Below are 26433 nucleotides of genomic sequence, written 5' to 3' on the forward strand. Positions count from 1 at the left end.
GAAACTACTCAGCTGAAAAATCTGAAAAAGTCGTGGTGATCAGTGCTCATGGAATCTAGGTCCCAAAATACTCCTTGTTACGATATCTGCTCAAATAAAATTAGTAACGGCATTTAATTGTATTTTCAGAATTAGCTGTGAACCCCCCTTAAATTCGTACTAGATCTATAAACTTTTGCAGTAAAATAGACTTTAGTAGGAAGCAACTCACTAGAGGAGGTGGCAGAAATCCTATGATTATTAAGAATGTTATTATATGTCAAAGCTGCCCATTTCGCGGCAAATTACTACTCTCCACGGGGAAAAATGTCAGTACCATATCGAATTGAAAGTTGAGTATATTCAACGTATACTCACTATCAGCTATACATAAGTAGAATCATTGTGCAGTCAAATATTCTTACATAAAAAATCAACAAAACCTTTCATACCTAAGGCGCCAAGCTTGCGGTTTCATGGCTCGTTTATTCTTTGTTGCCAGCATGTTGGTGTTTGAGCCTAGGAGAACGCGATGCAATCAACCAGATCGACTTCATAGCACTGTGCTTGTAATTTTTGTGTCAACTTGATTCTAGAGATAATTGTAGATTAAGCGGGGGTTCAAGAATAACAATATAAGCACTTGAGGTATCACAGGCTGGTTAGTGGCATTCATTTATTTATTTTAATCTCTATATATTTAATAGTGTTCTATACGTAAAGGGCAAGTGTTTGAAAATTTAAAATTTTATCATTTCAAATTGGAAATTCGACGGAACCCGTTTGGATAGTATGAAGTCTTTAACTCTTGGGTAAATTCTTTTTCTCTCTTACCATTTGGTGTTTACTTTCAATTTGTTTCTCTTATTTCCTGGACTTTACAATGCATATTGTATTTGATGAGGGAGAGTGGGCTGGATGGCATGACAATATATGTGGGTGAGTTGCATCGGGGGGAGGAAGGGAACTGGGAGCTGATTCCCAATCATTGAAGAAAAATTATTTCAGTGTCTCTTCTAAGAAAATAAATAAAAGTAGTTCGACTGTCGATTAAATTTTTTTTGTAACTTTAATTCAAATGATTAAAATTTAATTTAAATATATATCCGGCGTGGCAAAATAATACCAACATTTAAATACAGATATGTTTGTAGGTTGTTTTGGAATAAATTAAGTGATTTATTGCGGAAATATTTAAGAAAATAGAAATACTTGAAATAAAAAATGTGGGTGAAATTATAATAGAGCAAATTATTGTGGATCAGTGGGAATTGAGGAAAATTCGATGATTTTATGATCGATCCGAGGCTCAAATAGAATCGCTAAACTAAATTTGATTGAAATGCAGACTTAAAAGAATCTGGCGGCTAAAAATTTCGTTGAATGATTTCCATCACGCTTCAGAACTTAATTTTTGGTTTGACACCATTTAAACAATTGAATTTTTAATAGTTGGTTTTCTATTCAATATAATTTTTTACATTAATAACACTTTAAATATTAAAAACCACTTGAAATCCATCGGTTTTTGTAACATGATTTTTCTTATTTGCATCTACTCTGAATGCACATATGAGTTTTCACTTGATATCTATTGATATGTAAAAAGATGCTGTTGAAAATTGTCGGAGATTTGCGAAAAATTAAGAATAAAAGAAACAAGACCTCATGCATTGCAAGAAATTTTTATCTCCTTTGTCATCATCATGAAGGAGAAGTTATGCATATCTGTAAATTGCTCGCAATTAGACCAGTAAATTTATGCAAAAGCTCTGATAAACGAAATAAAAACAACTACAAACGACAGCAGACTATAAAACTAAAACTAATGCTAAATAAAGTTGATATAAAAAAACGTAAAGCCTTCCCATTAATAGTAAATCTACAATCAATTTGTGGGAAAGAATAATAATGTTATATAATAGGAGAACTGGTAACTATTCGTTGTTTGTAATATCCATGAATAACGTTCAACTGTCCAACAAACCCTTGTGCAACTATTCAATAATATTAATTGTGTGTATGATGTTTTGGAAGTTGGGATATTGTTCACATGGTTACAGGTATCTCTAGCTAAATAATTTTCCTAAAACCACCCAAAGTCATAACATCAATTTCGACCCTTTCCCTACTTTCCCTTAGTCAAGAGTTTAGAAAATTAATTTCATTCCCTCTGAACCTTTTTTTCCAGTAACACCACAAAGAATTTTCGAAAGAATTTCCATTTAATTCTGTCCATTGCGGCCTTCACGTCAATGGCGAGAAAAATCAATTCAAATTACAATACTTTTAGCCTGCAGCACGTGCATTGTCATCAACTACGGCCGATATTGTTGCCTGTGTACATGGAATTCTATTTTCTCATTAAATGTCATTTGGAAGGGGTTGAAAATAGAGACATTCAATTGATTTTCTCCGACACACCCAAATCGACTAATAGGGGTAAAAACGAGGCATATCCCATTGATAAAATATGAAATATTGCATCAGATTACCCTAGAACCTCAACTGAAATTATATGTCTGAGGGTAGATAAAGTGGAATTGGGATCTAAATCCTGATCAACCTGTATATCTATTTTCGTAAGAAATTCCGTGTTCGTGTTCTTTTTTCTCTACCTAAAAATATTGAAATAATCGCCTTATGAAGCAACATATACAAATTTGACCCGCCGATACTACATACTTACTACTAAAGGGACTTTTTAAGGGGGGTCATCCCGTGTGAAGGCCGTTTTTTTTTGGCTATTTTTAGAAATTTGTTGTGAAGAACTGGATAAAGGTACAAATACGAGTTTTCACGATAGGTTTATTAACATCTTGAGCATGCATAGTAATTTTTCCAGCCCGATCGAATAGTTCGTTATTGAAATGGCGAGCAATTTATACAGCCATCTCCAAAAAAGGTGTTTTCCTGCTGCCACGCTAGAGAGCGTTGCGATCATCTTAAAGAAAAAAAAGTAAACGGCATTTTGATGTACAGACATAACTACAGTCCGCAAACTAGGATTATTAAAAAATATTAAAAGCTAAATTTTTGGTGGCGGGTAAAACTTTTTTTTTGTGAATTTGTGATGTTTTTTCACGGCTTCTTCAATGAATAAAAAACAAGTCGGGAAACCGGAAGCTAGACGTTTCAGGTATGAAAGGTTTTGTGTATTTCCTTTATAGAGAGATTTGAGTGTGCATTTGTCTCATTCGCATGTAGCACGTAAAATATGCATATATTATGTGAAAATAGCCCCTTTCAAGTGATATTGACATTCATAGTCTTCAATTTGCAGAGGAGCGACAGGTTTTACCTAGTATAACTTTATTAGCAATAGTGCGATTTTCACCAAATTTGGCAGGATCATGCTCTATACTGTAGCCTACATTGCTGCAAAACTTTGTGATTCTAGGGTGAACTTAAGGGGGGTTTTCCTGTCAATTACTAAAAATTATAGTAATGTACTATTATTAACTTTATTTGAACAGCTATCGGTATGAAGGGTATTTCGGAGCCTAGGTGCCATATAGTGGCAGCTCCCTGATTTTTTTCAGATTTTTCGGTTGAGTAGTTTCTGAGAATGGGTTCGTTAAAAATATGACCACTTTTAACCCCCCGCATTTCCCACCTTTTCAACAAAAGTCAAAACTAAGACCGGCTTCGAAAAGTATTAACCGAGACCTTTAATTTGATACCCCACATGACTATATTTGATGAAAAAAAAATTTACACCTCCTTTTGCATGTATGGGGACCCCCCTTAAATTCGTCGTGAAAGGATGTAATTCCCTAAATGCATGAGCGTTCACAGTTCCCACCCCAAATTTGGTGTCAATAGCTATAACCGTCTCCGAGAAAAATGCGTGTGACGGACAGACAGACAGACAGACAGACGGTCAGACAGACAGACAGTAAACCGATTTTAATAAGGTTTTGTGTTTGCACAAAACCTTAAAAACTGCTGAATGAATCTCAATTATCCTAGTTTGCGGACCGTAGAAATTTGTTCTGAATAAGTTGTGAAAATTTCAAAGAATTTTGTTGGATAGATTTTGGGCTATGGTGGCAGCCGATTTTCAACATCAACAGTTTCGAGAAAACGCATTTAAAAAGTAGAATGCGATTTTTAGCCATAAAACCTTAACTGACCATTAATCTGCTACACCTAGTCCATAAACCTTAGGTTTCTTGAAGAAACACATGTATAGCCTTGGCGTCAATTCTTGTCCTTTTAGCAAAGTCATTCGAACGTCATTCGAACCGATAAATACGAGTTTTATTACGGCGATCGGCATAAATCTGGCATGTGAAATATTACGTATTTAACGCTGTAATTTCCGAACGACTCCGAATATCAAAAAATCACCTTGCTCATATATGCTACACAATATATATTATAGATACAATTGATGCCAAAAAAAATTCGATTCCACGGATTCGACACTCGGGATGACCCTCTTAACTTAAAAAAAAATTATTGAAATCAATTTACTGCCTGCCCGTCTGTTTTTGTTTTTTGAGAAGTTGAATCACCGAGAGCGACAGAGCTGTACCACCCGAGCCACCTGTTCGACTTGTTCATTTCGCGATGGTTGAGATTGCTGTAAACTCCATTCCACTTGTCTCCTTATTCAGTACAAACCCTCCTCCGTTCTACCTCCGTTCTTTGTTCACTGCGTACCAACTTCATTCGGCTCTAGTTTTTCTGGGATTTGTGTTTTAATCCTCAGTGTAACATTCAACGGATCTCTCAATCAACGAAGGATGAAGACGCACTCAGGATCGCAACTTTTGCAGATTCTATCTTATCTATTGTGAGAAACAGGATAAAATGGTACTGGTTCCTCCCCGTGATTTTCTTCAAGTTGAATCTTCTTCTTTGGGAATGATTATACGATCATGCAACTTCGAACTTGCCCGATTCCTGCGTGCTGCGCATCTTCATATGGCTTGCATAGTACACCGCAGTCATTCCTCGCGCGAGAATGCCGATTGGGATCATGCTCACCATTACTACACTGCTCCACCTGATGCGTAGATCTTCAGAGCCAGCAGATGACAAGAGAACTCACTTTCTTTTATGTTCGCTAATTTTCAACCACTGTCGCCCGCACAGGCGCCTAAATCTTCTACTGTCCTTTTGTCTGTCAACACAGGTTTTGTATGCCAAGAGGTTTTGGGTAAAGGTTTGGTGAAAATCGCACTATTACTAAGAAATTTCGTGCATTCTAGGACTTTGAATGTCACCCAAAACTGAATGGTTTGACAAACTAAATGCATTTAAATATGATTCTGGCATCAATATACAATATCTTTCATTCCTAATTGGTTCATTAATCATTTCTCGAAATATGTAATAGCCGATTTAGAGCCGTACACGTATGTACACTAATTTCCATTTTGCCAGTGTTTTTCTTTCCATAGTTCGTGATAAAAAATGTGCCAATTTTCTTATCAATGTGAGTCAGTCCGGCATCTTCAACACTTCACTGGTTTCTCTGCCTCCGTCTTGTAGAGTTCCATTTTTTCTGGGAGTTTCGATGTGACAACATTGTAACCACTACCGTCCAGGGATTTAATAGCCTCGACCACAGAAAACTTGTCAAAAGTCTTCTAGCGGGGTTTCGTTCCTTTTTTATCTCCATGCAAATTGTCTGATGATCACTGTGAGTACTCATGGTACACCCGAATGTTTAGCTCCGTGAATGCTTTGAGCAAAAGCCACGCCCACGCATTAAAATCACCCGACATGACTAGCAGATCACTTCCTCCTGTGTCCAACAGCACAGTACCTAGCCTATACCATATAGTTCCCTAATTATGTCCATAATGATTTCCTTCTCATGGCTGGAGTGGGAAAGTAAATACAACACAACTTCGCCGTGGTTTAGTCTGATTTGTATCAACTTTATTTACGATTTGCGTTGAGGCCTCTTCAATACAAGTTCTCCTTCCTTGTGCCAGTTTTGGGTCAGCTCGGTAATCCTAACCATCATGGGCTTATGCATTTCCTGCATTGTATAGATTTATTATTACTAATGATGCATCCTCTTGATAATTGAACAAATATAGGGGAACTGTTGCATTACTTAAGTGCCACCTAAGTCCCTATGTTGACATATAACCCAGGTAATTTTTATTCTTCCTGCTGCCGACAATTTGAGCGCTACCTTCACTGGTAGGCTGCTAACAGCGGTCTGTGCCCCACCGAAGTAACACTTTCACTGCTTATCCATGAAGCTCAATAATAGTGATTCCTTGTCTTTGATCTCTTGAAATTCAACAACAGATAGGATTCTGGAATCGCCTGATGCGGCAAACATTCCCTTCTAAATTAGTGAGGTCTGGACCCAGTTTCACTCTTCTGAGAATATGGACGTATGGCCCATCATCTCGTTTGGAGATGATGAACGCCACCAATCGTATTATTCCCCCCTCCCCCCCTCACCACCTCTCCTCTTCCCAAGTGTCGTCTTTATCCACGCTTTTGGGTCTTTCTTGTCCTGTTTAGTCCTTTTCTCAGAGACTGGGGTCATGTGCGTTTTGCCAACAGTTTCAGCCTCACCTGTTCCATTTTTTTGAAGAACCTCTTAGGAGTTTGCTCTCCTGTTGATTCGTTCTACCATCCAATTTCTCCCTTCCCCGGTTTATCCTGCACATTATTTTAATGGGAAGTTACTAGTCAAAGCTTGCCTATTTTTTATTCGCTAGTGATATTTATTAAGTTTACAAATACCGATATTTCAGGAACCATTTGTTCCTTTCATCAGTGCTAACAGTGCTGGGACTTGTTAGCACTGATGAGGGGAACAAGTTCCCGAAATATCGGTATTTGTAAACTCTCAAATAATTTACTCGCAAGAAATACCGCGTTAGACACCTTTATGTCTTTTTCGTTTTGAACCCTACTCTTGCTTGATGCTTCTTGGCGTAAACCTTATATATTAGTGAATATTCCTTCAATTGTCACTTAACCGCCAAAGCTTCATAATAATAATAATTATTATCGTTTGCGCAATAAGTATGTTAGAGCACTTCAGTGAGATTTGAACCGTGACCTTTCGCTACGGCAGCCCAGCGCTTTAACCACTTGAGCCATCCAGACACAAAGCTTTATGCTCTTATTAAACCGTACGATGCGCTACACCTTGGGGTGGGGGAGATCTAGAAAAAATCGAATTTATTCCCAAGAATTCATTAAAATCTCCAACCTACACCCTCGAGAAAATTCCGGATCCGAACAGAACGGTCACCTTTCTTCCCCGTCTCTCATTTATTTGCACTTTAACCAAAAACTGCGAGACCAGAACTCGAACTTGCATCTATTTCCAATGGGCTTCCTCTTATTGAGCAAACGCTAATGGTGGTCTTCCCTGGGTTATATATGTTCCTCATTTCGTCAGTTAGTTTCTCAAACTATCCTTGAGTGATTCCGCATACTAATCTGATTTACGATGCGATAGGAGAGTCTGGTTTTCAACAATGATGAAAATCATTTCTTCAGAGCAATCTAAGAAAACTTATAACAACAGTTTTCTAAAAATGTAAATGTTATTTGTTAAAGATAGGCATTTCAGATGTAATTCAAATTCAAACGTGCCCATGGTATGTGACATCACAAGTCAAGCCAAGACACCTCAATAATCCCATAAATTGCCGTTGATATGCATAATTTGCTTTCTCCTACAGTATCCTCTCCATAGCAATCACATTTAGATCCGTAATCTAATTTATGAACAAATATAATGAAGATTTAGATTAGTTTAATTGTAATTTGACACAGCTTAGATTCAAATCAGTTGGCCGGTGATGACACTAGGCGTTTCAGGCAACTTCCATACTTTTTCCCGCCTTGCTTTTTGAAAAATTGTAATTATTAAATGAGCGCTTTTAAAAAAATGTTCGGATGTATCAATAGAGCAGATTTACATCTCCGGCACTATGTGACTTCATCTCCAACCTTTCTTTTCCTCAGCCTTTCAGGGTCGGCTCGTCGTGATCGTTTTCGCCATTTGGCTCTATTAAATGTCTGATCTGGATGCAATCTCGGGGCTTTTAAATCCCCATCCAGCGTATTCAGCCACCGTTGTTTCGGCCTGCCTTTTGGTCGTTTACCATCGACTTCGATGTTCAGACCAATCTTGGCCATTGAAATCTCGCTAGGGCGAATTGCATGACTATACCATCGAAGACGTCTCTCTCGCAATTTTTCCACGATCGGTGCAACCCCATAACGATGTAGATGCATTTCACCTCCCGCCGTCAAATGGATAAGCATTGACATTTTTCTGCGATGGGTGGGTGTGATCCTGAATTCTAAGTTAAATTTGAGGCTGAAAATGAAACTGAATTTAAGAAGACTTGTATATAGCTTCCTATCCCTTCGAGAATATATTACATGCATACGGATATCCTTATTTCGGATGTGATCAAAACGTGTCACCCCACTAATCCAACGCAACATCGTCGTCTCCATTACCGCAAGACGTCGTTCATTGTCTTTTAAAGTCGGCCAACAGTCAGAATCATAAAGAGTGGCAGGACGGACGACAATGCGGTAAATTTTCGATTTGTGATGTTCGTTGATACGTCGATCACAATGGACACAAAGGACGCCACTTTATCCAGGTTGCGTTAATGCGTGAAGCAATTTCATAACGCAGTTCTCCATTGGCTCATAGCGTTGACTCGAAGTATGTAAATTGCTCAATTCTGGGCAAATCACAGACGCTGCGCGGTCAGTGCGTTCCTCACGCTGTTTTATTGGTGGCTTAATTCGCAGGACGGCAATCAATGGCGGATGTTGAGGTGCAATGGTCTCATAGGGAACGGCTTTGCAATCAGTGATGGTGGTAAAATGTTGGCGTGTTATGAGAATATAGTCGATTTGCGTTTTGGTGTCTCACTATAAAATGAAGGAAGATGAGACAATCGTTTGAAGAACCATGTATTCATAAGCAAAAGGTCATGGGTTTCCGCAAAATCGATTATACGGTTGCCACTCTTATTGCGCGCCCCGAACCCCTTTCCCCCATGGCACCTGTTACCGTCAGCCTTTTTACCCACGTGACCATTAAGGTTGCCGGCAATGATGATATAGTCGTCAGCAGGCACATGACCAATCATTCATCGAGAAGTTGCCAGAAGGCATCTTTCTCGGCATCAGGTCGACCTGTCTGTGGTGCGTACGGAGTGAAGAAGTATCATAAATAGTGCGATCAGCTGATATAATGGTGAGCCTCATAAGCCGATTATCAAATCGTTCGACTTCTTTAATGGCATCTCGGAAATCCTCTGAGATAACAATGCCAACACCATATTGAGTGTGTGGGCTACCAAAATAGAGAAATTTATAGCCATTTTACCGCGTTCGCGTTCAATGTCGCAGTTTTTGGCGCCAGATCATCGGGTTTTTGCAGAGCGCAGATGTCAATGCGCCTTTTCCGCAGGGCTTTTGCGAGCTTCCCGGTCTTTCCAGTTAGGGTGCCAATATTTAGCGTGCGGACATGTATTTGTTTTGTTCGGACTAACTTGCTTATGTCCGGCCGTTGTGCATGCGTCCAGAACCCTTGCCCATTTCTCGACAGGACCGGGGCCCGTCCTGCTGCCTCGACTGAGGTAGACGCCCTATCATTCTTCCGAGGCCTGTGTAACGACATTGTATACGTTTTCTTGGTCGGCCTGTCGCGGGACCTGTCACCGAGAGAGATCAGGTAGGATTTAGCATAGTGGAATAACTCCAACTGTACTCTATTTGTCTCTTTCCCTGATCTCAGCATTTTATTTTTGTTTTACTGAGGATAGCACAAAGTACGTTGCCTCAAACCCTCCTCCTTCACCTGGGCATGGGACCAGCATACTCTGTTAATAGCATGGCGAAATTAGACTTCATCTCCAATCAAACTAGTTAATTGAAAATCAAGAGTGTTTCATTTCCTCGACGACAGTTAAATTTGTGTTCCAGGGGTCCGATTTTCTATTCAAAGTATTTCATTTTTGTCGCAAAATCCGATAAAAATATTTCATATTAAAGAACATGAAAATTGTGGAGTACTATCCCCGAATGGAGTTTAACGATATAGTGCAGAAAGATGATTCCTATAGGCAATTCCACCCAGTACAGGAGAGGCTTCTTAACGCTATTGTGCTCCTGATGGGTAATTCACAAAGATGGGCTCTGGTAACACTTTGCTTGGACATGTGATGACAAGGCATGGTCTTTGTGGCCATAACAACAACGGTAACTTCTGCAACTTTCAGGACCTCGCCATCGACTGCAAAATGTTCGAGCACAGAGTCTGTCATACGATCAAATGGATTTCAACTGATCGGCTACCGCCTTCTTAGCAGATCTAGTATGTCGCGATTAACGATAGATTGAGGAGTCGTCTTCAGAATATACGTAACAAACGAGACGCGGATATCGGCTTGCCTTGACTTGTGTGTCGCTACTGCAAGTATTTAGGTCTGAAAAATGCCGATGAAGATAGTGTTCTTCCACTTCCAAAGTGCAGCGATGGTCAGAAATGCACACAAGATTATTTCTTTAGTTCCTCTTGCATCAATTGATTCAAGACGTCTAAGTGAATTGCGGTCCTAATGTAGCTGTACAGGATTTCAGGCAAGTTGATCCGAAAGACTCGTGATGAAAAGGATCGCTTTCGTTCGCTGTATTCCTCCATGTCCCGAAAATATTGTATGTCGAAGAGTAAGCTGCTGTGAGCTTATCGCTTACATAACGTTAAATGTGATGATAGTGAAACTGAAACACAATCTGCCTGTGTGGATGTCCTATACTCCACCAAGGATTGAACAAAAAACACTATGAGTACGTTACCAATTGTTAATTTCAAGAAAGAAGCTAGACTGGAATCTACTAGTCTTAGAGTAGTTGTAGGAAAATGCCATCCGCACCAGGTGATTTCAGTGGCTTGATGGTTTGCTGCTCTCCAGTTCTCTTTCTCTTCCCTTTCCCATCCCCACCCACAACAATCATCCCTTACAGTACAGCAGCAAATCTTATTTTTCTTTAGCCTTTGCCCCCTTTACAAGCAGCTTCGGCTTACCGTGATCAGCTGTGCTATTTTGTTCTATCAAAGACCTGATCTGGATAGAGTCGCGAGGCTTTGAAATCTCCATCCAGCGAATCAAGCCACCATCGTTCCGCCGCCCTTTTGGTTGTTTACCATCGACTTTGATGTTCATACCAATCTTGGCAAATGAATTCTCGTTAGGGCGAATTACATGACCGTACCGCCGAAGACGCCTCTTTTGCAATTTTCGCACAATCGGTGCCACCCCATATCGATCGTGGATATCCTCATTTCGGATGTCATAATGCCGTGCAACATGCGCGAGACGCCGTTCATTGTCCTTTATAGTCGGACAACACTCAGAACAATAAAGAGCGACATATATCGATCACAAAAACCACCAGCTGTGAAACGCCACTTCATTCAGGCTGCATTAATATTTCATAACGCAGTTCTCCATTGGTTGATAGTATTGTCATGAGATATTTATATCGCTCAGTTCTGGGTAGGTCACTGCCAATAGTGCCCGTTTCATGGGGATCGGTCATCAACAAGTCTGTTTTATTCAGATTCAATCTGAGATCGTATTGCATGAGGCGATCATTCAATTTTTGGACAAGTTGATCCAGACCATTTTTGCTATTAGACGCCAGGAAAACATAATTTGCATAAGGCAGTGTATAGAGCGCTGGATTTTGGATGTCCCGTGTGACAGTGTCCATAACAAGAACCGAGAGGTGTGGTGTAAGGGCGCTTCCTTAATGAACACGGACAGAGGCACGAAGCGGTTTTGATATAGCCGCCACACTTCGAACTTTACTTTTCGGATTGTGGTAGAGCAATTGAACCCAGCGCACAAGTTCTTCTGGTACTAAGTGTTGTCATAGAGCATACCAGATGAGTTCGTGTGACACACGTTGAAACGATTCCTCCAGATCTCGAAATGCAATTTAAAGAAGATGATGCTTCTCACGGAGAAACCCCCATGAGTAACCGCGCAGCGTGTATTGCGTCAGTAGTTCCGCAGTTCTTGATAAACCCAGCTAGATTCATGGTTATTTGAACTACATCGCGAATACGGTTGTGAGGAATGCATTCCAAAATGTTCATGGTATGGGATAGCACCCGAATCGGAGGGTAATTTGAACATTTTGCTGTACTAACAGCCGATGTTGACGTGCGATGGTTTCATGGGGAACGTCTTTGCAATCAATGACGGTGCTAAAATGTCGGCGTCTTATGGGAATATAATCGATTTACGTTTTACTATCTTTCTCTTTCTTCTTCTCGGCATCAGATCGACCTGTCTGTGGTGCGTACGCGGTGAAGAAGTGATATAATGGTAAGCTTAATCAGATGGTCATCAAATCGTTCGACTTCTTTAATGGCATCACGGAAACCCTCTGAGATGGGAATGCCAATATCGTATTGAGTGTGTGGGCTACCAAAATAGAGAGATTTTTTTACCGCGTTCGCGTTCTATGTCGCCGGTTTTGGTACCAGACCATCGAGTTTCTTGTAGAGCGCAGATATCAATGCGCCTTTTTCGAAGGGATCTTGCGAGTTTCTCCGCCTTTCCAGTGAGGGTGACAATATTTAGTGCGCAGACACGTGAGTCTTGGCTTGCGTAGGACATTTTCGTGGCGTTTCATCCTGGCGGATGTCAGCTTCCCCATATTAGGCGCAGACTTCTTGTGTCACTATGGATTGCTGGTGGACTTGCAAAATAAGTCCCTTATAGACCCCACGACCAACCTTAATTCGTCGGGCCAAATGGTATCTCACGCTGACAATAACCTTTCTGTTCTTTTGGAAGACATCACCGACTCTCGTGTTCGGACACTCCTCCAAAAGTTCAGCCAGATTACTACCGAGTGTAGTCTCTCCAAACCAGTGAACCACAATGTACAGCACCACATTATCACTACTGGTTCCCCGATCTTCTCGAAGGTGCGTCCTCTACCATCCCAGAAACTGGCTATTGCACGGAAAGAATTTGAACTCGTTTAACAGGGTATCTGCAGGCCCTCAAACAGCTGTTGGTCTTCCCCACTGCATATAGTCCCTAAGCCAAACGGCGAATGGCGCCCATCTGGGGATTACAGAAGGCTAAATGCACAAGCTGTTCCTGACCGATATCCAATTCCACTCATCCACGACTTTGCGCATCACCGCGCGAATTGCCGCATCTTTTCGACCTTGGACTTAACTAAGGCTTATCACCAAATCCCAGTACCTCCTGAAGACATTCCAAAGACGGCAATATGTATACCCTTTGGACTCTTCGAGTTCACCCGAATGACTTTCGGATTGTGCAATGCGGCGCAAACCTTTCAAAGGTTCATTCACTCAGTCCTGCGAAACCTCGACTTCTGTTTCGTATGTTTGGATGATGTTTTGATCGCTTTTTCCACTGAGTCTGAGCACTTAGTCCATCTCGAGTGCATTTTTCAACGTCTCATTGAGGCCGGTTTAGTCCTAAACGTTGAGAAATGCAAATTTCTCCAAAAACAGGTGAGATTCCTCTGCCATTTCATTTCCCCCGAAGGAATACAGCCCGACCCAGACAAGGTGCAAGCGATAACAAGCTTCCCGCGTCCAAAGACAGTGAGGAAGTTGAGGAGGTTCTTGGGCATGCTAAACTTCTACCGTCGTTTCCTGCCCAAGGCCGCCCATCACCAGTCCATTTTGAACGCGTACTTGTTCGGCCCCAAAACTAAGGACACACGAGAGATCGTGTGGTCTGAAGAGGCTATCCGGGTGTTTGACAAATCCCGTCAATAACTGGCCGACGCTACACTCTTGGCATTCCCTCTGCAAGATGCACCCCTAGCCGTTTTTGTTGATGCCTCTGACATCGCAGTAGGTGCTGCCCTTCACCAAAAGGCGGATCAAGTTTGGCAGCCGTTGAGCTTCTTCTCGAATTCCGCTCAACGGAACTACAGTACCTACGATCGTGAACTGCTCGCCGCGTACTTGAGCATCAAATACTTCCGTTTCTCCCTAGAAGGCAGGCCGTTCACAGTGTTCACGGACCATAAGCGCCCCTCGTCAGCTTCGACATCTGAGCTTTATAAGCCAGTTTACGTCAGACATCCAGCACGTGTCCGGCAAGGGCAACATAGTTGCTGACGCTTTGTCTCATGTCTCCGAGGTTAACATCCCCGCCTCACTCGATTTCTCGGCTATTGCCAAGGCGCAGGAGGATGACGCAGCACTTCAGAGCCTCAAATCCAACCCCAAATACAAATTTCGGGAGTTGCCCATCTTCGGCTCAAACCTCTCTCTCTGCTGCGAAGACTCGGAAAAGGGACCTCGGCCATACATTCCGGCCATATTTCGCAAGGAAGTGTTCCACGTAGTTCACGACTTAGCGCATCCAGGCATAAGGACAACAAATCGGCTAGTCACCGAGAAATACTTCTGGCCCTCCATGAACATGGATATCAATTCCCGGGCCAGAGAGTGCATCGCATGCCAGAAGTGTAAAGTTTCCAGGCATGTAAGGAAAGAAGTGGGCTCATTCCCCCGCACTACCAAGCGGTTCCACACAATACACCTCGACATAGTAGGGCCTTTGCGAGACTCGCACGGTTATAGGTATTGTCTCACAATCATCGACAGGTTTACGCGGTGGCCTGAGGCAATACCTCTGAAAGATATTACGGCGCAATCATGCGCCGAAGCCCTCTGTCGAGAATGGATACCTCGCTTTGGCGTCCCTGCAGTGGTCATCACTGACCAGGGAATGCAATTTGAGTCCACCCTTTTCTCCGAGTTAGGCAAACTCCTTGGTTTTAAACGCCAGCGGACTCCGCATACCACCCGCAATCCAATGGGATGGTAGAACGTTGGCACTGGACGCTGAAAGCCGCCATTATGGCACGCGACGATCCGTTCTGGTCCCAAGTCTTGCCTCTCGTCCTACTCGGCCTACGTACAACCCGACGAGAGGAATTTGCTGCCAGCCCCGCGGAGCTAGTATACGGGGAGAACCCAAGACTCCCAAGCGATCCGGTCTTCGACAAGAGATCGGGTCTCACGGCGTCGGGATTGGTGCGTCTGCTGAGGGACAATCTCCGACGCATAAAAGCCACACCACCCACCCGACACTCGTCCACACCTGCCTGTTTGCCCAGGGAACTGGACACGTGCACGCACATTCTGGTCAGGATGGATGCCGTCCGGAAGTCGCTGCAGCCTCCATATGGGGGCCCGTACCGCGTTCTCAAGCGGGGAGAACATTTCTTCCAGCTCGAGATCGGTGGACACAAAAAGGCGGTCTCTCTGTCCAGGCTGAAACCCGTGTCCGCTCCGAAGCAGCGTCGTGTCCGCTTTGTGGATTAACGGTGAACGAAGTTCCGGGATCAGTCGCCGAAACCCCTAGGTTTCATCTGCGAGCGGAGTGATGTGGCGCAGCAGGATTTGCAGCATTCGAAATTTATTTCGAATATTGCTTTCTTCCAATGATAGAGTATCTTCTTCCAATAATAGAGTATCATCCTTCTCTTGTAGCATGGGATTTTGCCACTTTGAGTACTGACGAATCCTGGTTGAAACCGTCAAATTTCTCCTCCTCAATGAGCAGAAGGTCTACATCCTCTTTGTCTTCCTCTCCGCCCTTTCGGTTTCCATAAAATTGGTAATATCTGCAAGAATATCCACTTAGTTGCCACTTTATGTAGCCTTCATCGTTTTCTACTTGTACGTCTGTACTGAAATATTATGGAACTTATAAATCTTGTCTCATCTGATTGCCTCCAGCGACCGATCATCCACACCGAGCGAGAGCGATGTGTTTTTGACCTCGCCTTAGGTCTTCAATACCCGCAATTATCGCTAATAGAAACTTCATTTTAGGCAGTAATTAAGTCTAAGTCTGTATTCCTAGTATATTGTACTGAGAACATGTCGATAGTTGCGCTCCTCCTAGCCGGCAATTTCAGGACTATGTTACTTAACAATTCGGTTGTGTTCTTCGCAGCACAGTCCGCTAGTGTTACACGAAAACTTCTGCCGTCGAACAACCTTACTCCCAACGATTGCTTTGAATACGACATTGGTTGAAATGTCGATTTGATACTTCCGATGCTAATATCGGGCCTACTGACACCTACCTTCACTTGTTTGCTTTTTCTGAGAGTATTCACCCCCTACGGGCTAATTTTCCCTGCTCCCCTTTCTCCGGTTCATAATTCGACGGCTTAGATCAACAAAACTGTATAGAGGAAAGTCAACTCCCAAATTTCATAGGGACGGAAAATCATCGCGCATCTTCGACCACGATGGGAGTTGTGCGGCCGAAATTCCGCGCATAAGGGCGGATGTAAGTGGCGTGTATGAGATGCAATGCTTTCGTTGCGTGCACCTGGCTGCGGGTTGCTGTGAGCATGTGGCAGTATTCGTCATAGCAATAGATATGGCGCAGTTGTCTATGGTTTGCCACATCCCAGCGGGAATTAAAGCCTCTTTAAAGATTCATTTCTGATTAATGACAATGGACCTTAATGGAATCACTGAGCGAATGATGCTTCAAAATTCCTCTGTGGGAAGCTTAGCGGAAGCAAACACGCGCAATATTCTCGGCAATAGATCCATGCTTGCTCCCCTTGGAAGTGAAGAGCAAATAAATAGATACATCCAAGATCAATCCTTCTGATGCATCCGTTTCTTGCTGGTATATCTACCTTCTTTCTAACGTCTACTATATCTGCCTCTGACATATTTTTTCGAATCTTTGCTTTGTTATTCGCCAATAATGGCTATCGTGTGTGTATGCCCGGATAGCTAACTGGTTAAAGCACAAGGCTATCGTATGGAAGGTCGCGGTTCAAACTGTAGCAGTGGGATTTGTATCGCGATTAGGCGTCGGATACTAGCCGCCTCAGCTGTTAATGAGTATCTGGAGTAGATGGAGCGATGACGTAGGTCAGGCAGCCAGACAGCTTTTAGGAATATCGAATTGGTGGACTTCGGCGCAAAACCGGGATATCTGGAGTTCCTTATTAAGGCAGGCCTAGACCGGATACCGGTTTTTGCGCCGTTGATGATGATGATGAGTCAAATCAGGGTAATAATCTCGGGCGAACGCAATGCTGACCACATTGCCTCCTACAGTGTAATGTAACGTACCATTACAGGCTTGAATGAAGTGCTCTAACACACTTCAACGCCCTGATACAATATGCATTGTTATGCCAACGATTATTATTATTATTAATGGTCGTCATCACTCCCTGAAAATTAAGATTCCTTTCTCCTTGAAGTTGATTCTTATCAGTATTCCAGAGATGTATCACCTCGTGACGCTCCAGTTTAGATGCGGCTTGTTTATTAGTTACCTTCATTCTTGCTTATTCACTAAAGTGGTCAGCAATCACTGCGGTTCCATTCGAGCATAGTAAGTTATCGCCAATGCAAACTGTAAATAGGAGACGGATCGTACTTTACTTTGAATCACGTACGAATCCTCAACGTTCTGTTAAAGTAGGATCACCTCCTATAGTGTGGGCCTTCTCGCCACGCCCTGCTAAACAGGAGGCTCAAGCTCACGGAGACCTATAGTCATTTCAGTCCTTTGCTACATCATTTCTAATACACAAGTTTAATTAGAGTAATTAATTCTTAATTCCTTCAAAGCTATTCGTTTCTCCATTGGGCTTAAAATGGGGCTATACTATTTAAATCGATTAGCCTTACAAGAGCTACTTTCGGCGGAAGATATAAAGACAACCGCAGGTTGATTCCGTGAAAAAATTGCATGTTTTTAAATTTTTTTTGCGGATATAGATAGCGCTAACTTATTTAGTAAATTTCCATATAATAATGAGTGAATTGAACAATATTTCCCGAAATTTTTATTTGCAAAAAATTCGGAACAATCGTAGACCTAACTTTTGTCAGCCCTGCACTGGCACGTGGTATATCCTGGTGCGCCAACAAGGACTACACCCACAGCGATCACCGGGAAATCTTCTTTGGGCTATCGGTGGGGTCACAGGGCATAAGACAATCATGCCCGAAACAGAGGACGATGTCAGGCTGGTCCTCTAAAGCTCTGGATGAGCTTCATAGAAGTGAACCTAATAAAGCAGGCCCCTCTACGGAAAGAGCTGTCCATGTGGCCCAATGCATCGCCAAGGCGTGTGACGCGTCCATGCCTAGGCGGTGCTCATTCCCCAGTAGAAGACCAAACTACAGGTGGAATACTGAACTGGCCAGCCTTCGATCAGCCTGCCACCGAGTCAGAAGAGCGGCTCAGAGAGCGGTAGGCAGAATCGATCAAGGGCAAAAAGAGCGCCCGCAAAACCCTCAAGCTCGCCATCCAAAGGAGCAAGAGGGAAAGCTTTAAGGAGCTCTGTTCGGAAGTGGACGTAAACCTGTGGGGGAGCGCCTATAGAATCGTGCTGGGGCGATTCAGAGGCCGATCATGTCCGCACTCTTGCTAAAAATTATCCAGGGGTTATTCCCACAGCAAGGAGAGGGCATAGACAGCTTCTAGCGGCCTCTGAACGACACGGGAATACCGCCAGTCACCAGCGACGAGCTGCGATAGGATAGGAGATAACAAAGCTGGATGGCGTTCTTACTAGGGCCTTAAGCTTGTCGTAAAATCCAGGCCGGACATGTTCGCTAAGTTGTTCGAAGCGTGCATGTCCGAGGGGATACTTCCTGCATCATGGAAACGACAGAAGTTGGTGCTACTGCCTAAGGCTGGCAAACCTCCAGGTGAGTCAACCTCCTACAGACCTACTTGTCTTTTTGACACCTTGGGCAAAATGCTAGAGCGAGTAATCTATAATAGATTACTCCTGGTTGTCGAGAGCCAGGGAGGTCTTTCAGATCGGCAGTATGGATTCCGTAAAGCCAAATCAACCATTGATGCCATCAAAATGGTTGCTGGCTTGGCCGAAGATGCAATCCACCGGAAGGGCAGTAATAGCAAATATTGCATTGTAGTGACCCCGGATGTAAGAAATGCATTCAATTCGGCCCACTGGAACCTAATGCATCTATTGTCAACAACTATTTACAAGAACAGAGGCTTTGGTATGACACCGATGATGGACCCCAAGAGTACGTTGCCTCCGAGGGTGTCCCACAGGGGTCTGTACTGGGCCCACTACTATGGAGAATCATGTAAAACGATGTACTTAATCTTCCCCCTCCCGGAGGAAGCCACGATGGTGGGCTACGTCGACGAAATAGTGCTGGTTGTGGTCGCAAAGCACCTCGAAGATGCTGAGTTATACTCATGCGGCACGATTAGTGTTGCTAAGGGTTGACTTGAGAGTTTTGGTGTGAGACTTGCGGAGAAAAAAACGGAAGCGGTACTCATAACTAAGCGCCGTAAAAGAAATTTTGCCCGGGGAATCATATCATCACTTCTAAGCCGACCATCAAATACTTACGAGTGATGATAGACGGGAAGCTTAGCTATAAGCAACACGTGCGGTCTGCATCCACTGCGAGTGTGGCCCTTTCAACGGTGATCCCGAACGTGGGAGGGCCACGGCCTGCTTCCAGGTTGCTTATCGCTGGAGTAGTGAGTTCGATCCTGCTCTATGCAGCTGCAGTTTGGGGAAAGGCATCGCAGGTTGAATTTAACACTAACAAACTGAGTTCAGTCTACAGAAGAATAGCCCTACGGGTGTGCTCGGCATTCAGGACTGTCTCAGATGATGCAGCATTCGTCGTCTCTGGAATGACGCCCATTGACATCCTAGCAGATGGGATGGCGAATACGTATAATGCGAAGTCTAAGGGAGAGATCTCTAAATAGATGGCAAGAGTATTGAGAACGCTCGGGAAAGGGTCGGTGGGACACCCAGGCTCATCCTTACCATCAAGGAGTGATTGGAGAGACGGCACGGTGAGATTAATTATAACCTTACTCAGTTTCTCACGGGCATGGAGGATGTCGCCAGTACCTGTTCAGGTTTAAACTAGATACCTCACCGGATTGTCTAACCTGCCATGGAGTCATAGAGGAACCAGAGCATGTATTCTTCCACTGTCCAAGGTTCGTGGAGGAAAGGAAGAACCTAGAGGAAACTCTAGGAGAGGTGCTCGTACCAGAGGATATGGTGCGAAGAATGTTAGCATGTGAGGAAGACTGGGATGCGATCAACTCCATGTTCGTATCTATCCAGAGCAAACTATGAAAGGCAGAGGAGAATAGAAGCACGGTTACGTACGCCGCGTAGAGACGAAAGGGCACCAAGCTAAAATGCGCTGCCTCCGCCCCGTGATGTAATACCGTACGGTGGTTCCACAGGGCTTAGGGGGGGTGGGGGGTTATGTGTGGTTTTAATGGGTAAGAATCCCACACGCTGGCGTGTCCAGGCCAGTGTCTTTTGACGATTTCCACCTTAAACAAAACCTTAAAAGCAAAAGGCTCTGAGCTATACCTGAAAAAGCATGGTGCAAAATTTTAAAATAATTGGTACAGTAGATTTTGAGTTATCGATCGGCTTTGACACAACATTCTTGAGATGTTGTGCATTCGTTTAAAAAAATAAACAAAAAATGCAAAAAAAAACTTTAAACACTCAACCCCTTTGCAGGGGTTCATTGAATCAAACATCCGCCATCGGCCACCCAGTCGATTTTGAGGCAACCACCATTCACTAAGTAGCTTCAGTAGAAAAACAACTACTGTCTTTTGCTTTTTTGTCGTGAAGAATGGACTGAAAGTCTTATTTTTTAAGCAGGTGTAGAAAGACTTCGTTCTTTTAATGACCCCTTTTAATTTTTAAAGTTTGGGGAAAATAAAAGATCCTTTTAGGCCGAATTTAAGGGCGGGGTCCCCACACATGCAAAAGGGTTGTGTAAATTTTTTTTTCACTAAATATATTCATATGGGGTGTCAAATGGGGGGTCTCGGTTAGTACTTTCCGAAGCCGTCCATAGTTTTGTCTCTTGTTGGAAGAGTGGGTAGTGCGGGGGTCGAAAGTGATCATTTCTTTGACGGGCCCATTCTCAGAAACTATCCAACCGAAAAATCTGAAAAAAAATATCAAGAGGCTGCCACTATATGGTGCCTAGGCTTTGAAATACCTTCCATACCGATATCTTTTCAAATAAAGTTAGTAATAGTATATTATTCTAATTTCTCTAATAGCTTGGTAATCAGTAATGTAGGCTATAATATAGAGCATGATGGTACCAAGATTGGTGGAAATCGCACCATCATTAACAAAGTTATAACAGGTCAAAGTGGTTGCTTCTTTGCAAATTCAAGACTATAAATGTCAATATCGCCCGAAAGTGGATACTCTCACATAATATATTCATATATTACGTGCTACGTACTAATGGGACAAATACACACTCAAATGTCTTTATATAAGAAATACACAAAGCCTGAAGTGTCCAGCTTTCGGTTTCCCGACCTGTTATAGTTTTGTGATTGGTAGCGATGTCATTAAACTAACCCCTTTAAAATTTTAAAAGAAATTTTTACTGGAAAGTTTTCCAGTAGAATAGTATGTAGGTTGCTGTGAAAAACTGGGGGAAACATAGCTCCGAGCAATTAAGCAATGATATGTAGGTCCATTGTACTAACCCTTCCTCTCAAATTTGAGGAAGCCGAATAACTGTATTATACTGGCTGCAGGTAGTCAAGTCAATAATCACATCAGAAATAGAGAATATGCTACTATATTCTGAAGTTACCCATCAGATCCACAATATCCAATCAACCTAATCACTTAACAGAATAATCCCCACGATTCATCCACCCAAATATTATTTACATTACTTTGTTAATAATTTTATTGTATTTTTTCTTTCTTTTTGATTGTAGAAATAACACAGAAAGTGCTGAACTTGTGTCTAATTATGAATCGAGTTTATCATTGCCCGACATTTTGCCAATACCATCAAAACAGTACGATAAAAATCGCGCTCCAAAACTACTTGGACAGCCAACAGTGGTATACTTTCACGTGACCGTACTATCGTTAGATTCCATTAATGAAGAATCAATGGTAATGTATAAAATATGTTAAAAAATACCTAAAATTTTAGACCTTTTGTTTAGTTCAATCGATAATTTACTGTTTTGGAAAAACTATCTTAAAACAATTTATTATTATGTGTTATTATATTTAAGAAAACCCCACAAACCCTCACCTCGCCCAACCGGATCGAGGAACGGACGACCTAAGGATGTGTTAGACGCAATATCCAAAGGCCCGCATCAGTGGAATGATGCGGTTTAAGGCAATGTGTTTGCAACCATGCAAGAATATTGTCGTATTTGTGATCGAATTTTAACTCTTTATTTAACATACTTAGGATTATCCGATTTCAGTTTTGTTTGCAAACTTGTTGCCGTTTAGAAGGCAACTTTGTTATCTCCCCCTTATAAAAACCCCGTCCTTATTTGCAAAAAACTCAGACAGCCAGTTTCCGCAAGCCACTTTTGAGGCGAACTTAGTAGCACCAAGAGCGCTTTGCATGGACCAGAACTATACGGGCTATACGGTGGGTGCGATAGGACATCCCATCCGAGCTCCCGTAGTTTTTGGCGGGTCATCAAAGATGTGTGAGGCCGAGCGTTGTCCTGGTGGAATAGAACACAATCCCTATTGACCAATCCTGGCAGCTTCTAGTCAATCGCCTGCTTCAAACGGTCGAGTTGCTCACAGTAGAGGAACGAATTGAGGGTCTGGCCATAGTTGAGCAGCTCATAGTGGATGACTCCCTTCCAATCCCACCAAACACACAGCAAAACATTCCTGGCCGTCAATCCGGGCTTGGCGATGGTTTGGGCCGACTCACCGCGCTTTGACCACGATTTTTTTCACTTAAGGTTATCGTACGTGATCCACTTTTCATCACCAGTCACCATCCGCTTCAAAAACGGGTCGAATTCATTCCGTTTCAGCAGTGCACCGCAGGCGTTGTTTCGATCCAAGAGATTTTTTTGCGTCAACTCGTGTGGCACCCAAACATCCAGCTTTTTTTGGAATCCAATCTTCTGCAAATGGTTCCAAACGGTTTCATGGTCCTTACCCAGTTCCTTGGATGATTTCGACGATTTTATCGGTTTCTACGACGATTGGTCTAGCAGTACGGGGTGTATCTTCGATATCCACTACACCAGAACGAAATCGATCGAACCAACGCTGTTTTGTGCAATATCGGACCCATAAACTTCACAAATTTTTTCGGCCGCCTTCGTTGCATTTTTACCTCTCAGGTAGTAAAAATGTAAAATATAACGAATTTCTTCCTTGGTGGACTCCATCTTTGACGCGTTATAACTTGAGACTGAAACGTACGATCATAAAACTGTCAAAGAGGCACCTGTAGCCCATATTGTCGTATAGTATGACCCGATGCAATAAGTACAACACAGGATATGTTTAAGTGTCGCCATCTATTGACAAAATACGACATTACTTTCTCCCCAACCTAATATATTGCCACATCCCCGATTACCGCAAACATTTCAAGCAGGGGTGGTTTTTGACTGCAGAGACATATATGTACATAGGCGGTAAATAGAAAACAGTGCAAATCTTGTATAGAGCCCACTAGGTCAGACTATTATCGGACAGGGCTCTTCTCACTAGAGCACAAGTTGCAAGGATGACAGCTGCTTACATGTATTGTTTGGCCCTTAGACCGAGCGTCTTCTGTGCTGTATGTAAATTCTACAAAACTAATCCGGTCTCTGAAATTGCAACTGGGACTACCAGGGTCTTTTGTAGTGCCTATGCCTGCTTCATATCGTCCGCCAAGGAGCTGTAGCTCTAGGTCTTTCTTGCTGCCTTACTGGATGGTCTCTTCTTCACAGTTGCATAACCTCCAACTGGAGTTGATAATTGAGGAGTCATAAAGGATGAACTATTTAGAGTTTTTAGTTGGGAGCGAAGCGCCCTGAATTGAAGTGGAAGATACTTCTGCTGTAAGTCGCAATTTTTCCGCGAAGTTTGCGTGAGACGCACGCGTGCGCACAGTACTGTAGGCACTACAGTACAAATAATAAAGATCATGAAATACCATGTAGAGACGTATTTCATTGTGCGTCCGTAGTCCGTAGCAAAAGTTACCGCAGGAATAGTGTATCATAGGTGAACGTGTTGGTATAGTATAGATAAAATAGTGGAATAAAAGTCAACAAAGGAAATGGCGACTACGATTGAATCGATGCCAACCACAACGGCGATCCTGACGACGTCAACGTCATTAACGGGATTAACGCGACCAAGTAAATTACAAAAGTTAACGGTAGATGGATGGACGGTATGGAAACTGCTTTTTCAAAATGTTGGTGTTGCATCAGATACAAACAAGATGGTCATGGAAGTGTAAGTAGCAGTTCTGTTGCATTGTATAGGTGAAGCATAGATGTCTCTATAATGCATTCGAGGTAACCACAAAGCAGAAAAACAATTGGGAGACGATGCCTCAAAAGTTTGAAGAGTATTTCGTGCCAAATAAGAATGAAATTGTAACTTGACATATATTTTTAACGAGCGACCAAGGACAAGGTGAATTATTTGATACATATTTATCGGAAAAACTATTAAAATTTATATTAAAAAATAAAGTATTAACATTTGTGAAAAAATTCGAACAAGTGAGGGAAGCTACAAGGATAAAGAAACAACAAAGCAGTGGTAATTTCAGCAATAATGGCAGTCACGCATGTAACAATACGAGTTGAGCGCAACCGCAAAAGCATCATCAATATCATTAACAATTATCCCAGCGATCATTAGTATCATTAAGAGCGTAAATGTCCACGTTGTGGTTTCAATCATATTAGGTTGTTGCACATGAAATGGCCAATTTCGTACTAAAATTTGAAACGACTGTAAAGCTTACAGAAATTTATTTAATTAATCAAAATAGGTGTCAGTCGATTCAAAATACTTCTCCCAGCGAGATACAAGAGCATGTATGCCAGTTTCGTAGAAGTCTAATTTTCGCGGATAAACTCGTCGAAGGCAATTTTGATGGCCTCTTCATTCCTGAATTGTTTTTCCGCCAAAAAGTGATCCAAATGCCTAAAAAAGTAGTAGTCGGTTGGCGAAATGTCCGGTGGTGAATATGGCGGATGAGGCAGAGTCTCATACTGTAATTCGTTCAACTTTTGAACTGTTGTTCCAGATACATGAGGTCGTGCATTGGCGTGAAGGAGTATCACACCATCTCTGTTGACTAATCTCGGCGGTTGAATACTCAATCTTTGGTACATTTCCTCGATTTGGACACAGTGTTTCTGTGCATTTATCGTTTCTACAGGTGCCAAAAAAGAATAGTGGATAATTCCAGCTGTAGACCACCAAACAGTCACCATCACCTTCTTCGGATGGAGGCTTGGTTTCGGCATATGCTTCGGTGGCTCATCAGCATCTACCCATTGTGTTGATCGGCGACGATTGTCGAATTATATCCAATTTTCATCATATGTCACTATTCTGTGCAAAAAGGGATCGTTTCTGCTGCGGGAGAGCAAAAGACTGCAAATTTCCATTCGATGCGCCATGTTTTGCTCCGTAAGGGCTTGCGGAACCCATTTGTCGAGTTTTTCACCTTTCAAAGTTGTTGCAAGTGTCGGAAAACTGTTGAATAGTGCACGCCCAGTTTCTCTGCAATATCTCTGACAGACTGACGTGTGTCGGATTCGAATAGCAAACGCAGGTCGGCGTTGCCAATCGATGGACCTAGATGTCCACGTGGCTTAGTTTCAAGGTTTACGTTGGCTGACTGGAATTTTTCGAACCACTGCCGTGTGGTTCATTTGCTTACCGTATCAGCTCCAAATGCGCTGTTAATGTTCCTGGTCGCCTCCGCTGCTTTATGACCGAGTTTGAACTCATACAGAAAAAGTATACGTTCTTGGCTCTTTTCCATCCTCTTTTCCTTTTTATTGACTGTTGATGGTCAAAACCAAAATGACTCCTTGATTAAATGTAGGAGTATTTATACTTCATTATCAGACAGCAACAGCGCCAATTGGTGGTGGTTTGATATAGCAAAATCGCAACTAACTTCACTTGACTGCCAAATCGGCCATTTCATATGCAACAACCTAATATTATGTGTAATGTATATTAATAAACGGTACATAAAAGTAGTTAATGTGAAGTTGGATGCTGAATATGAGAATATAGAAGATTTTTTTTGATCCGATAATTGCAGAAACAATTAACACACGAGAAAATTGAATACAAAATGTAAATATGTTAGATTCTCTTGCCTTTGAATCCATTTAAAATGTATATAAATGTGTATCACACTTTTATATTCACTGACTTATGTAACAAATTGGATATAAGAGAATGTATGAAATCTAATGTAATTCTAAAAAACTATAATAATGAAAAAATAGAGAAAGAAGTAAAATTTGAATTTTTTCATGATAAAAGTGTACAATTCTGAGTCTAAAAAATTCCATTGAATAAAAAAATGAA

At 42.3% G+C, this 26433-nt stretch overlaps 1 protein-coding gene across 1 annotated transcript in view; it reads left to right on the forward strand.

The window, feature by feature from the left end:
• The first annotated feature begins 911 nt into the window (after positions 1 to 911).
• The window catches only part of LOC119660776 (glycine receptor subunit alpha-4), a 139926-nt gene continuing 114404 nt past the window's right edge, over positions 912 to 26433 (forward strand). The window contains exons 1-2 of the mRNA XM_038069552.1: positions 912 to 2042; positions 21807 to 21990. Of these exons, the coding sequence (XP_037925480.1) occupies positions 1891 to 2042; positions 21807 to 21990 (336 nt within the window). The 5' untranslated portion in view covers positions 912 to 1890. The remainder of the gene's footprint in view (positions 2043 to 21806; positions 21991 to 26433) is intronic.

The sequence above is a fragment of the Hermetia illucens genome, chromosome 7 (genome assembly GCF_905115235.1).
Source record: "Hermetia illucens chromosome 7, iHerIll2.2.curated.20191125, whole genome shotgun sequence".
Taxonomy (NCBI): Eukaryota; Metazoa; Arthropoda; class Insecta; order Diptera; family Stratiomyidae; genus Hermetia; species Hermetia illucens.